The following is a 13,114-nucleotide window of genomic DNA, read 5'->3' on the forward strand; positions in this document are numbered from 1 at the left end:
TCAGTATGAATATTCTATGGAAAAAGCCGCTAAAAGGGTCTGAAAGTTGCTAAATCTAGTGCTAAAGTCGTGCTCGTGTGTGTGAGATGCGAGAGCTGATGGCAGGGGGGCGGTGGATATTTGTGGCGGTCAATGTGGATATTGTGGATGAGTTCTTCTGTGTCATCACGTTCTATTAGTTCTACAGCTTCAGTTTCTGAACTTTCACGCTTAGTAACACATACAGCTGTTCCCTCACCACAGTGCAACAGTGAAAAGGGACCCTTTTCAAACAGTGTCGCGTTCCGAACGTTGTTTAAGCGACATACACCGGTATTGCGGTATTTTAAAAATTCATATCATAACAAAAATAAACACCGGTATTCGGTATGAACCGGTATACCGCCCAGCACTAGTTAGCATGCACTAAAGAGTCTGTGCAAAACTAACACAAACATGTTTAAAAATTATATGCAGCCAAACGACAGAGGTGTAAAAGATTTGCCTGGATTCCGACAGCTAGTTTATGGGTTTGTCCTCTCTTCCACTTGTCTTCCCAACAGGAATTTTATGAACACACAAAGACCCTGTGGCAGGATGAAGGAGTGAGAGCTTGCTTCGAAAGATCCAACGAATATCAACTGATCGACTGCGCACAGTAGTGAGTATTTGGTTTCTTTTAAATGCTGGGTTTGAAGAGCTTTTTGTTTGTGTAGAATTAGTATTTGAACATAAATGCTTTGGAATATTCTTGGTATTGTTGGTCAGGTCAGTTGCACTCGACTCGCGTGACTTGTTTGTGTGACTTTTGTAGCACGTTGCATGTATCGGACTGATTTATGCATTCAAGAGGGAGGGAAATAGAAATGCGATGAGTGCAGAAGTGACAATGTGAAAAAGAGACACTGATGAGTGCTAGACAGAGCTTTCAGAAGACACAGAGGTATGAATGTTGGGTATACATTGAAAGGTTTCCTGCATTGTGGCGCATACGCGTGCGTGTGTGTGTGTGTCCTGTCCTCTCCCACAGCCACTGGTGGTTGTTGTGGATCAGACGCTGGCCTGAGCCGTTTAGACCGGAAGTGGCCCCTCCATCGCTCCCCACTGCATGCTTATGTAAACGTAGAGCGGAGAAAGAGAGAGCTATTTTTAACTCGCTGGTTCACTCACTTGCAGCAGAAGGAGACTGTTTGAGAGGCAATCCGCAAGTATCGCGAATAATGCATCTTCTCTTTTGAAGGAGAAAAATGAGCTTGAAGTGATAATGGTGGCTACTTGCAACTGTTTGGAGGGCAACTCCCAACCTCCCAGACTGCAAAGAGGGACGGAGGAGAATGACAGTGCTGTTTCGAGCATGCTCACGCACGTACACACGTTCAGCAAGAAACCAGCGTCGTCAAGCGCTCGTCCTCTTATGAGCTCATTTTTGTCTGAGTGTTTTCAAGGCTCTTCCTGTCACATGGCCAGGTGTCCATATTGAACGTGTGCATGCGTTTGTGTTTTCATTCACCTCCGTTTCTTTGTATGGTCGAGCCACTGCAGTAACGTGGGCTCAATAACATTATCATTGAGACAAACACAAGAATGGCTACGCAAAGCGTGAGAAGAATACTGAAGTATCGCAGTTAGTTTTTTTTCCCTCTCCTCCTGACTAGTTCTTCCTGCATCTGCTAGTAGCGTCACTGGAGTGATGGAAGATGGCTGAGATAGAAACAAAAAAACAATGAGAATAGTTTCATTAGGGTTATGCTGTTCTAAGAGGAAGCGTGTGTGTATTACTGAAGCAAGTTAACTATGTTTGTACAAGCTTCCTTTATTTTTGTAAGCTAGAGAATAAGAAACGTTTACTTGGGGTTAATGTGTTTTCAGGGCAAACGTGCGTAAAAAGCAATTTTCTGTTATGTTCTCATATACTAAAGAAATGTTGTATTTCTCCTTTTTTGCGTTTTGTTTGCATTAATTCAATAAGTGTATTTAGAAAAGAAGAAATGTTTCTTTAATGTTATTTACATGTTTTCTATATTTCCATAAATTATCCAATTATATTTCCATGAAATTGAGAACTGTTCCATTCCTGTCTGTTAACATTTTGTAAATGCAGATCAAGTGTGATTTTTTAAAATTTATTATTATTTTTTTAATTCCTGACAAAGGTCTCATGAACGAAATGTTTGTATTCCTCCTCTTTTGCATTTCATTTGCGTAAATTCAGTGTGTTTTTACATGCTTCCTATATTTCCATAAAACAGAGAAATGTTTCTATTTTGTAAATGCAAATCTTTTTTTTTAAATTCCTGACAAAGGTCTCACGACCGAAATGTTGCCACCAGGATTTCCTGTATCCAGCGCACCTGCCTGCAACCATTCAGATGTGCAAGAGGTGTTTGAATAGAGAAAGCATGTGTTTAATGTGGACAGTAATTTCTTGGAGCTTTCTATATTTTTGTAAATTAGAGGAACGCTCTTGCTTGTTTGCATTTTGTTAGCACCATAAAAGAAAGGTTTAGGGTTTTCAGAAAAAGAAAAAAAGAAACCACAGGGCTTTGTAAATTTGTAAACCAGAGAAGCGTTATTTTGTGGCGTTATATCTCAAAAAATCATTAGGGTTATGCTGTTAAAGAAAAATAATTTGTATAAAAAAAATAATAAAAAATTGAGAATATTTTCTACAAGCTTACCGTGTTTTTATAAATCAGAGAAGTATTGTGTTCCAGTTATTTATTTTTTAAAATTTACTTATTCTTTATTTTCAGTTAAATCGTTTATAGTTCCAAACATTTTTTTTTCCTTTCAAAACCCTGGGTAAACAGAGCCCTGGGTTATCTTGCTTCACGTTTCACATTGCTTATACTTCACCCAGGGTTAAAAGTTAATACTGGGTATTCATAAGTTGCCGTTTCACACTGCACATTCCTAAACCCCAGGTTAAAGTCCTTATTTTCATATTTGCGGTGTCGGTGTCACTGATTAGACGAACACAGCAGGCAACCCGTTTACCTGGCTTTTCTCGCATTTACTGACAGTGACCGGACACAGTACTTTCAAATGACACAAACAACAGGGCTCGACAGTGCAAGCGTTTCGACTAAAAATAGATGTGCCAAATGTAAAATGTATTTAGGAGCATGAGTGCGAATAAAATTTCTTAAATGGTCCAACAGACATCTTATTTTAAAGGTCCACTGAAGTGCTTTGAAACACAGCGTTATTCAATGTGTTGACATCATTTCAACTGAAACAGGAAGACAGGGCAGGACATATCAAGCAGCCCTTTTTTTAAATAGCCAATAGTGTTTAGTCTATATCACAGCTTGGGCTAGAGCCGTTGAAGTAAACGCTTTGAAAGACCACATTACGAAAATCAATGAGATGCTTTTGATGCAGAATCGCAATTACATTGTGGCACCTAACAACAAACAACTAACTGTAAGAATAACAGTCTCCTTCTCACTCCAATTGACCCTTCCCCCTTAGTTACTGTTGCTACGTCCAACAAGCCATGCCGCTCTCATGCCACACATTCTCACGCAGTGAAAAATACATTGCGGAGCAAAGAGGAAACTGACAACATGACGACAGACAAGACAGAGCAGGTTACTTCTGGTATGACTCAAAGTGTCAGCTTTCAATTTGTTTCTTTTTTTAAAGATATTCAAACAATAAATACAGTTTTGTGGCTCATTAATGTGTTGTGACAGATCACTGTAGCGTCTCAGTTCAAGCAGCACGTGAACCGATCGTCTTTTCATATTTACTTAAAGTGCCAAATAAATACGAAAGAATCACAGAAGGTATTTTATTTCAACCACGGGAAGATGTCAGTACACACAATTTTTCAAGTTTAAGTCCACTGATTCAGCGTTATGATTGGTCAGATTGCCTGTCAATCAAGCTCCCTGTGAAGGGTCACTTCTTATTTTTCCCTCAAATGCTGCACTGTTTACACAATGTGCACTTCCTCTTATTGACATGAGCCACGCTGTTCAATTTCTGATTGGTTGTCTGTTGCTAAGCATCCAGCAGTAACATGCTAACACTGCTCCATTTCACACTGTACAAGGTTGGCACTGCAATGTGGGGGTTAACACCGCAAAAGAGGGGCTAACCCTGCTTCAGAGCAGGGTTTCATAACCCCGAGGAAAAAGCAGCGCTAACGCTGCTTCTAAATTACATGTGCGAAAGAAACGTTCTTTTACCCAGGCTTAAAAGCGATGTTTAGAACTAAAATAACCCGGGGTTAAGTGCAGTGTGAAAAACCCAAGGGAGTGCAAAAGATTTACCACTTTCTATAAGATTTCTGTGCCTTTTAAGTAGGGTATACTTTCTGCAGTTTAGTAAGAAGCAATAGTTTATGTACAGTATTAATCATATTTAAGCAGTTCTCTTTGCTGCAATATTTATTGATACCATCTTCAATCATTTCAATATTTTTGCAATAAAATAGTAGGTTTTGACTTATGATGAATTTTGGTGATTATATTTTTATTATCCACTTACTATATTGTTAGATGTCAAAGTATGAATACAGTTGCTTTGTGTGGCGTTTAGGAAAGTGCAAAGTATAAATACTGCAGTTTAGTAAGAAGCAATAGTTTATGTACAGTATTAATCATATTTAAGCAGTTCTCTTTGCTGCAATATTTATTGATACCATCTTCAATCATTTCAATATTTTTGCAATAAAATAGTAGGTTTTGACTTATGATGAATTTTGGTGATTATATTTTTATTATCCACTTACTATATTGTTAGACGTCAAAGTATGAATACAGTTGCTTTGTGTGGCGTTTAGGAAAGTGCAATATTGTAGGTAATAATAAAGCAATTAGATCCATCCAAAACCTTTTTATACTAATTCTTAATGGGCAACATTTCAAGGCTATAGTTAGTTGATGGGACAGATATATAAAAAGTTTTAATTATCCATTTGTGTGTGTGTGTGTGTGTGTGTGTAGTGTTTCTATTACTTTCTTTACTTGCATTTCTATTTTTCCGAAACCAAATAAATGTTGCATTTCTTCTTGCATGAGTTTCAGAGGGTAAATTGTTTCAATAATGTTGTCTGTTTCAAAGAAACACAAAAATTATTTTCTAAAACGTTTTTTACAAAAAAATGTTTTTTGTAAAGCAAATAAACGTAGCATTCTTGCTTGTCCCGCAGTTCCTAAGCATAAGGCCAGCGCCTCATGAGAGAGAAAATTCCTAAAACATCCGCCATGTTTCTTTCTGAGCGTCTCTCTCTCTCTCTTCTTCCCCCATCCCTCTTTTGCGAAACCAGACCTGCTTTTTCTCTCGTTCTCTCTTTTTGCTTTCCCCTCTTTTTCTGACTGGCCCTTCTCCACCTTTCCCTCCTCCCTCCAACCCTCCCTCTCTCTCTCTCTCTCCACTCCCTCTGTCTTTCCTTTTCTCTTCACTCTTTCTCTTTCTGTCTGTCTCTCCCTCTCTCTGGCCTCTCTCCAGTCACACAAGATTTGGAGCTGATAGTCTATTTATAGCGCCTGTGGTTCTGTCGCTATGACAACCGAGCTGGAGGCCAGGGCGCCAGGGAGCTATTTTTGGAGCGCCGCTGTAATGTCAGACACAGCCTTCTCTCTTTTCTTTCTCTTCCACCGCTCCCTCTCTCCCGGTTTCTGTTGCTTCCTTACTTTAGCGTTGCAAACTTACAGAAGTGTGTGTGCATTAAGAGAGGGAAAATGTGGTGGAGACTATCGATTAATTCACGATTTAACATATTTGGAGTGATAAATATAGCTAGCTTTTTTTGTAAGTTGCATTTCATAAAATGCTGAACTTCAAATCTGACCGATTCTTTGGAATGTCACATTTTTTATTTATTTTTTTTATACGGGCACAACCAATGAAACTACTTTTTTTTTTTTTTTTTTACAAGAAACCTTTTTTGTTGAATGCCACTTGATTCTGAAAGGCTTGACGTTAGATATCCTCTGTACCGTATCGTGCCACGCACACACACTCTGTTCACTCGGAGCCTAAACAGTGTTTGGCCTTTTTTTTGGCAATTTTTGGCCCCGGAAGCTGCCTAATCCACACCCTTAATACTCTACTGTTAACTAGATGAGCTGTAAAATTAACCAGATTAGTAAGCGATGAGGATATTATCAGCTTTTACATGCTAATACACCATCGGCACAACAGCTCACTCTTCTTTCTGTGAATTGTTTATTCTCTTTGCATGTTTTTTCCTGGCTTTTCTTGTTTCTATATAAAGAGAAATTTCTTTGTTTTGATTTTTATGTTAAAAAAACTGTTAAATCTAAGCTATTATTTTTTAGTATTTTTTATTTCTACTCCGTTTTAAATGTTCCATGCTGTGGCCTGTTGTGAATGTAAATATTTTTAATTATAAATAATATTATTTAATTGTTCAGTGGCAGAAACGTTTTAATGATTTTCTTCTTTGGACAGTCAATTGTGTATTTATAATTTATTTGCTTTTTTTATAAAACATACTATAAATACATTTGTTTAAATTGCATTTGTTGATTTGCAAATCACTTCAACCTAATATGTACTTGCTAAAAAGATTAATACATATTTCATAATTAAGTGCTAATTATCAGTAAAGCTTTTGTTTGTTTGGAATACTGTTTGCCATCTTTTATCAACTGTAAAAGTTTGTTTGTGCATGTCGGGATCATTTTTAGCATTGTGACCGCTTAACACAGCAACACACCAAAAATATCATATTTTGGACCTTTCCTCTGGATAAATGACTAGATGGTGCCATCGTCGTCTCCCCCGGAACAGCTGTTTGGCTCAAACTCTTAAACTTCTGTGCGGTCAAGAGCGCATTTGAAACTGAAAAGGTGCTGAGGATCAAACAAATATCTCCACAGTGGTAGGCAGTCACTTTTTGTAACTTGGTTTACTTCTTTTTTTTTTTTTTTTTTTTTTTTTTTAATTTTTTTTTAAAATTTTTTTTTTTTTTTTATAACTTTTTTTTAAAGAGAGCAACAGAGACTATATGAATTTGTTTTGGTGAGTTTGGAATGTTAAAAAAATTTATTTCTTGATTTTGACGAACAACATCAGTGGATATATAATTCAGAAACTGCATTTTCAGTGAACTGTTCCTTTTAAGTAAAGAAAGTATAAATACTGCATTTTAGTAAGAAGCAATATTTTATTGCTTGTATTAATTGTAATTAAGCAGTTACATCCAACCATAATTTGCTGCTATATTTATTAATCTTAATCATTTTAATATTTTTACGATAAAGTAGAAATTGGTTTTGACTTGAGAAATTTTTGGTGATTCTATTTTTTACTATCCACTTACTATATTGTTAATAGTCAATAAAGTATGAATACAGTTAGGGGTGCTCCGATCAGGATTTTTGAGGCCAATCGCTGATCACAAAAAGCAGTATCTGCCGATACCGATCACCGATACGGATCTTTTTAAAGCCTTCTTTTTATCATTCATAGCTATTTTTTAGTGGTACTCCAATCAGGATTTTTAGACATTTACTCTGGGCCTGAATTTCATTTTTGAAAATGGGGGGAATTCCCCTTTTAGGTGACTCTTGTGAGAGGAGAAGCAGCTTTCACACAGGAGTCCGCTACTGATCCGTGGCTGTTTACCACAAACACAACATTTATCCATTATTTTGATTTCAAATCCAAACATTGTCACTGAAAATTCTTTTTCAGCATTGTAATTCTTTTTTTTTTTTACACAGTACAGTAATGCAATCTTTCACAGACATGTTTAAACACAATAAATATAAGCAACATATTATTCAATGCTTTTTACTTTTACATTTACTTGATCTCTGCACTGCAGGGTCGCAACCGTGTGCAGTGAACACTTTAATCTGTTAACATGAGCGCGGAAAAAATACGCACCACGTATGCACTGCAAACGGAGTAATGTGAACCCGGCGTTATGTGTGTGCGTTGCGAGTGTGCATGAGCGCAGTCTCCAGGAGAGCACGCGAGCGCTGAATGGTTAAACACGGACAAGAATTAAAAAGAAATGCAATTTATAAACTTTAGCGACGATGTAACACCGCCTCAACTGTGCAAGTGACTATTCCTGTGTCAACTGTGCAGCTCGCTTATAGACAGGCGCGATGTGTGGTGATTCACTCGCGCTGTTTGTGAAATTACGTCTCACACAAGGTTTTCAAATTACTTTAAAAGTTATTTAATGAAGAAATATGAAGGTGAGTACCTCACCTAAAGCATTATAATTATTTCACCCGCGTCGGACAGAGACTGAGACGGTGCTGAATACGCACCACGTATGCACTGCAAACGGAGTAATGTGAACCCGGCGTTATGTGTGTGCGTTGCGAGTGTGCATGAGCGCAGTCTCCAGGAGACCACGCGAGCGCTGAATGGTTAAACACGGACAAGAATTAAAAAGAAATGCAATTTATAAACTTTAGCGACGATGTGACACCGCCTCAACTGTGCAAGTGACTATTCCTGTGTCAACTGTGCAGCTCGCTTATAGACAGGCGCGATGTGTGGTGATTCACTCGCGCTGTTTGTGAAATTACGTCTCACACAAGGTTTTCAAATTACTTTAAAAGTTATTTAATGAAGAAATATGAAGGTGAGTACCTCACCTAAAGCATTATAATTATTTCACCCGCGTCGGACAGAGACTGAGACGGTGCTGCTGCATGTCGTGCCAAACCTCTCACGGCAGCGTCATCAGCTTGAGATCGTTTTTTTGAGATCTGCCTTTTTAGAGACCGCCGATCAATCATCCCAACATGATTATCGGCCGATAGTGATCAGTAGCCGATCAATCGGAGCACCCTTAAATACAGTTGCTTTGGGTGGTGTTTAGGAAGGTGCAGTATTATAGGTAATAATAAAGCTATTAGATCCATCCAAAATCTTTAAGATTTTTATATTATGCTTTTTATACTAATTCTTATTGGGCAACATTTCAGGGCTATATTTTGTATTGTATTGTATAATTTATATTAAGTTAGTTGATGGGACAGTTTTTTTTATTTTTTATAATGTTTCTGTGCTTTTACTTGCTTTACTTGCATTTTTACTACAGTGATTTGCTTTAAGCGTGAGTGAGCTGCATACTTTTTTTATATAATAAATAAAGGGAGCTGAACAGAAATTCTGTGTGGGCCAAGTCATATGACTCATGTGATACGTTGTGTGTGTGTGTGGCCAGACCAAACATTTACTGCTTCGTGTTTTTACATTTTCTTGTATTTTTTTTTTTATTGAAGTTGCTGCCTAATCATATCTGCATTGCATGCTTAGAACAACTTAAAATAAAATGCATACGCGCTAATATCCATCTTGTTGTGTTTTTAAGACTTCTGACATCTATCACACATACTTTCAAGTGCATTTTCAAAGTCTGCTACACACTGTTCCAAACTAGAACCTCCGCAACTGTTGGCAGACGTCGACATGCAACTAGAATTTCACAAACTTCCTGCCATGCAGCCGTTTGATTTCTAGAATTCCACTTGAGTTGAGGCTGGATTTGGAATGCAGGCCTAAATATACTCGGTCGCAGCTATAGCTGTCTCTTCTGCTTGGCATTACAACAGTGGAGGCTGTATGCGTTCTCAACTATTGTACCCAGAGGGGTATGAGTTGTATTATGTCTAACCAGCAGGCTGGGCTATTGTTGGAATCATTCTATTAATAGAAAGAAAGGCAATAATTGAGATATGGTGTTAGACAACGGCTGCGGTCACAACACAACTGTCTGTGCGAGCCTCCCCCATCTGTCTGTCTGTCTGGATTTTATCTTGTCTGTCTTTCTTTGTTTGCTTCTTTTTATTTCTGTTTATGCCCCCTCTTCCACGTGATGTGCCACACTTTAATTTGTGCGGCCTGATGGGTGTGTTGCATGCATGCACATACACACACTAGTGCAGTCCATGCCGCTGTGTGTGGGACCTACAGCCTTGCTGTCAGATTTCAACCCTCTGTGTCACATTCCTGTTGCACTTGGACAGGGGGGATGCACATGCGCGTCCGGCCTGCGGATTTCTCTCTTGATTCCCTCATGCTTTGATTTAGGCGTTACTCTTTTGCTGGCATTTGTGAGGAATTTTAATGATTCTAATTATAGCTCCTTAATGATTCTTTTAGTACTACTAGTTCATAAAAGTAATTTGTTCTGAATAACATTTAATTAAACAATATTAATTGTACTCATTTTATATCATATTGTAATGTTAAATATTAATATGTATTTTAGCAGTTTTGTGTGTGTGTGTGTATGTATAGGTGTGTGTGTGTGTATATATATATATATATATATATATATATTAGAAAGATAAAATGATACAATTAATATTGTTAAAATGTTATTCAGAACAAATCATGTTTCTGAACTAGAACTAAAAGACTAATGAATACAATTCATATGTGAAATATATTTATAACTAAAATCTACATTGAGACATTTTTAGTGCACAAGATATCGGTTTCAGCACAAGAAGTTAAATTAAAATAAAATATTAATCTCTCACACAAAAATATTTCATTTTATTTTAAATGACAAAAGCATTTAAATTAAGATATACATCATTAAATGCAAAAAGTCTGGCTGTGCTTAATGGGTACATTTTTGTACCCTTTAAGCACACCCCTGTTCCCATTAAGCTCAAATCATGTTTTATTAAAATTCTTGTTTATGTTAAACAACCTTTTTAAAGAATATATTTTTATATATAGTTTTATTTGAAGGTATAAATTCTATCACAAAAAAACAACAACAGAACACTAAAATCAAGCAACGATATATTCATAGTGAAGTGTCATTTAAGCACACTGCAACATCTAGACTAGTCCACATTCAGCTAAGTAACATATTCAAAAATCTAGTAACAAAACAACCAATAAAACATTTCTTTCACGGGGATGAACACAGAAACTAGCCTCATTATGAAGCCGCTTATTAAATGGATGTCAACTTATCTATAGTCTCTTAAGGCTGGAATACACTACATGATTTTTGCCCAGATTTTCCAGCAATTTACAGTCTGGAGAAGTTGATGCTAGTTGCCAAAGGTCAGAGCCAGTCTGTAGATTTGAGTCGACTGATTCCATAGAAAATCACATAGTGTATGATGGTCACAGACTCAGATTTTTTGGCTTCAGACTTTGATTCCATCCAGTCGGAGGAGATCAAACATGTTTGATATTTTCAGCAGATTTTAAAACGCATTGTTTTCATTTGTCACGCGTTTCCTAGCAACAATGCGTTTATTTACAAAGTCTGTAAGTGTATGATGCCTGGTGTTTTAAAAATCTTTTCTGTTCACATTTTAAAAGTCGTGTAGTGTATTCCAGCCTTTAGTAGCTTTTTTTCCTAGACCGATATTCTGATGGCTCTTTCTTTGAATGGACGACATGCCGCTTTCATCTTTGGGCATAAACTATAGTTCAGGGTTCGTACGGTCATGAAAAACCTGGAAAAGTCATGGAATTTTAAAACACCAATTTCCAGGCCTGGAAAAGTTTTGGAAAAATAAATAAACCCAGAAAGTTTTGGAAAAGTCATTGAAATCTAATGGCAAAAGTGGTTATATATATTTTCGTTTCTTTATTACGTTAATTTAGACACATGTTTGGAAACTGTTTTTGTTTGTTAAATTCAAGTTTTGTTTTTTAAGTAACGACCAAGCGGCCAGTCGCAGACAGTGAGTTTGATCAATTTAGCCTTCTCAAATCATCACCACTTGACTAAAATAAAATCTATAGGCCTATATAAAATGCTTAAAAAAAACAATGTTAGTTTAAATGGTTAACCTAGATAAATGTGTGCTATTAGGAGCGTATCCAATCGTTTGTGCAGAGAAGCTAAAGCACACTTTGGAGTCGCCAGCACCATCACTTGTATTTTTTTCTTATAACAGTGGAAACAACCAGTCATTTTTGCTCATAAAGGTAAGAGTAATACATCATTCGGGACTGTTAAGGGTCTACTTTTATTTGTGTGCACTCACAATATCAGCATACATTGTGCTTTTTTAGAAAACAAACAGGATACGCTTTCTGCTGTCTCGGTCTTGAGCAGGAGCTCTTCACAAAAATGAACCAAAACCCTGCGAATGTTCTATTTCCCCTGGGGCATTCATCATGGTAATTACTTGCTGGCGTTTTGCGGCAAGCTTTGCGTGCTCTTTAACATGGAACTCTTCCAGCACTCGCTGCTGCTGGACACTAAACACCATCTGAGCCACTCTTGACAGTCGCGGTAGCATGGTCTCGTGTTGTTTCCACGAGCGCGGCAAATCTTTGTCATCCCCATAATAATTGATGGATATCTAAAATATAAACATAAGGAGGAAGCAAGCCTGATGCCTGGCCCGTGTCTGAGCTATGACGTGAAAATTGTCCCGAAGCCATACATAAGTTGGGGCCGTTGGGCTCGGGCTGAAATGCAGGGCTCTAAAGCGCAGCTTGTTGCATTTAAGCAGCAAAAATACACACAAAATGACACCCAAATGGCCATCCTGGCCACACAGTTAAATAAATGATAATATTCAGTGATGTGAAATGTGGAGTAAGGTCTGGCGCAGTTGCAGCTTGTACTTATTACTAAAACAAGAAAGCAAACGAGTAGCATTAATAGTCATTCATTTTAGTTAACATATACTATGATAATTTGAACAGATTTTTATTCTTATTGTAAAATAATGGAACATTTAGGTCATGAATATTGTCTCAAAGTCATGGAAATGTATTGGTAAAAATGTGTACGAACCCTGATAGTTATGTCAAGATTTTGACACCTTAAAGCTGTGAAAATAAGTTATTAATCATTTTATAAAGATTAACTTAAAGTGACAACCATCAGTTAATATTTAAAGTCTGTTTATGAAGTATTTACATAGACATTCAATGTGGAAGAGCTTAAAGAGAGCACACTGAGCTTAATTAGAGCAGCAACAATTAAGAAATTTCATGTAGGCCCTAATATTTATTAAAATGACAAGATTTTGCAAAATAAATAATGTAGGTCGTGTATTAAGTTTAGGGCTGCACGATAAATCGCATGCGATATTTAACGCGCATCTTATCAGTAAAGCTGTTCTGTAATCAGCGGTAAATCTCCATCATGTGCGTGCTTTCACATTGAGCAGCATTAACTATACAGTTGTTCACT

At 37.1% G+C, this 13,114-nt stretch overlaps 1 protein-coding gene and 1 long non-coding RNA gene across 2 annotated transcripts in view; one reads left to right on the plus strand and one right to left on the minus strand.

Moving 5' to 3' along the window:
* The window catches only part of gnas (GNAS complex locus), a 36,471-nt gene that overhangs the window by 12,216 nt on the left and 11,141 nt on the right, over positions 1 to 13,114 (plus strand). The window contains exon 5 of the mRNA XM_016287597.1: positions 543 to 640. Within this exon, the coding sequence (XP_016143083.1) occupies positions 543 to 640 (98 nt within the window). The remainder of the gene's footprint in view (positions 1 to 542; positions 641 to 13,114) is intronic.
* The window catches only part of LOC107596787 (uncharacterized), a 9,218-nt gene continuing 7,122 nt past the window's right edge, over positions 11,019 to 13,114 (minus strand). Inside the window, exons 2-3 of the long non-coding RNA XR_001610407.1 lie at positions 11,965 to 11,970; positions 11,019 to 11,083 (exon numbers count right to left, since the gene is read on the minus strand). This is a non-coding gene — a long non-coding RNA (uncharacterized lncRNA). The remainder of the gene's footprint in view (positions 11,084 to 11,964; positions 11,971 to 13,114) is intronic.

This window comes from Sinocyclocheilus grahami, unplaced genomic scaffold, assembly GCF_001515645.1.
Source record: "Sinocyclocheilus grahami isolate Dianchi unplaced genomic scaffold, SAMN03320097.WGS_v1.1 scaffold223.1, whole genome shotgun sequence".
Taxonomy (NCBI): Eukaryota; Metazoa; Chordata; class Actinopteri; order Cypriniformes; family Cyprinidae; genus Sinocyclocheilus; species Sinocyclocheilus grahami.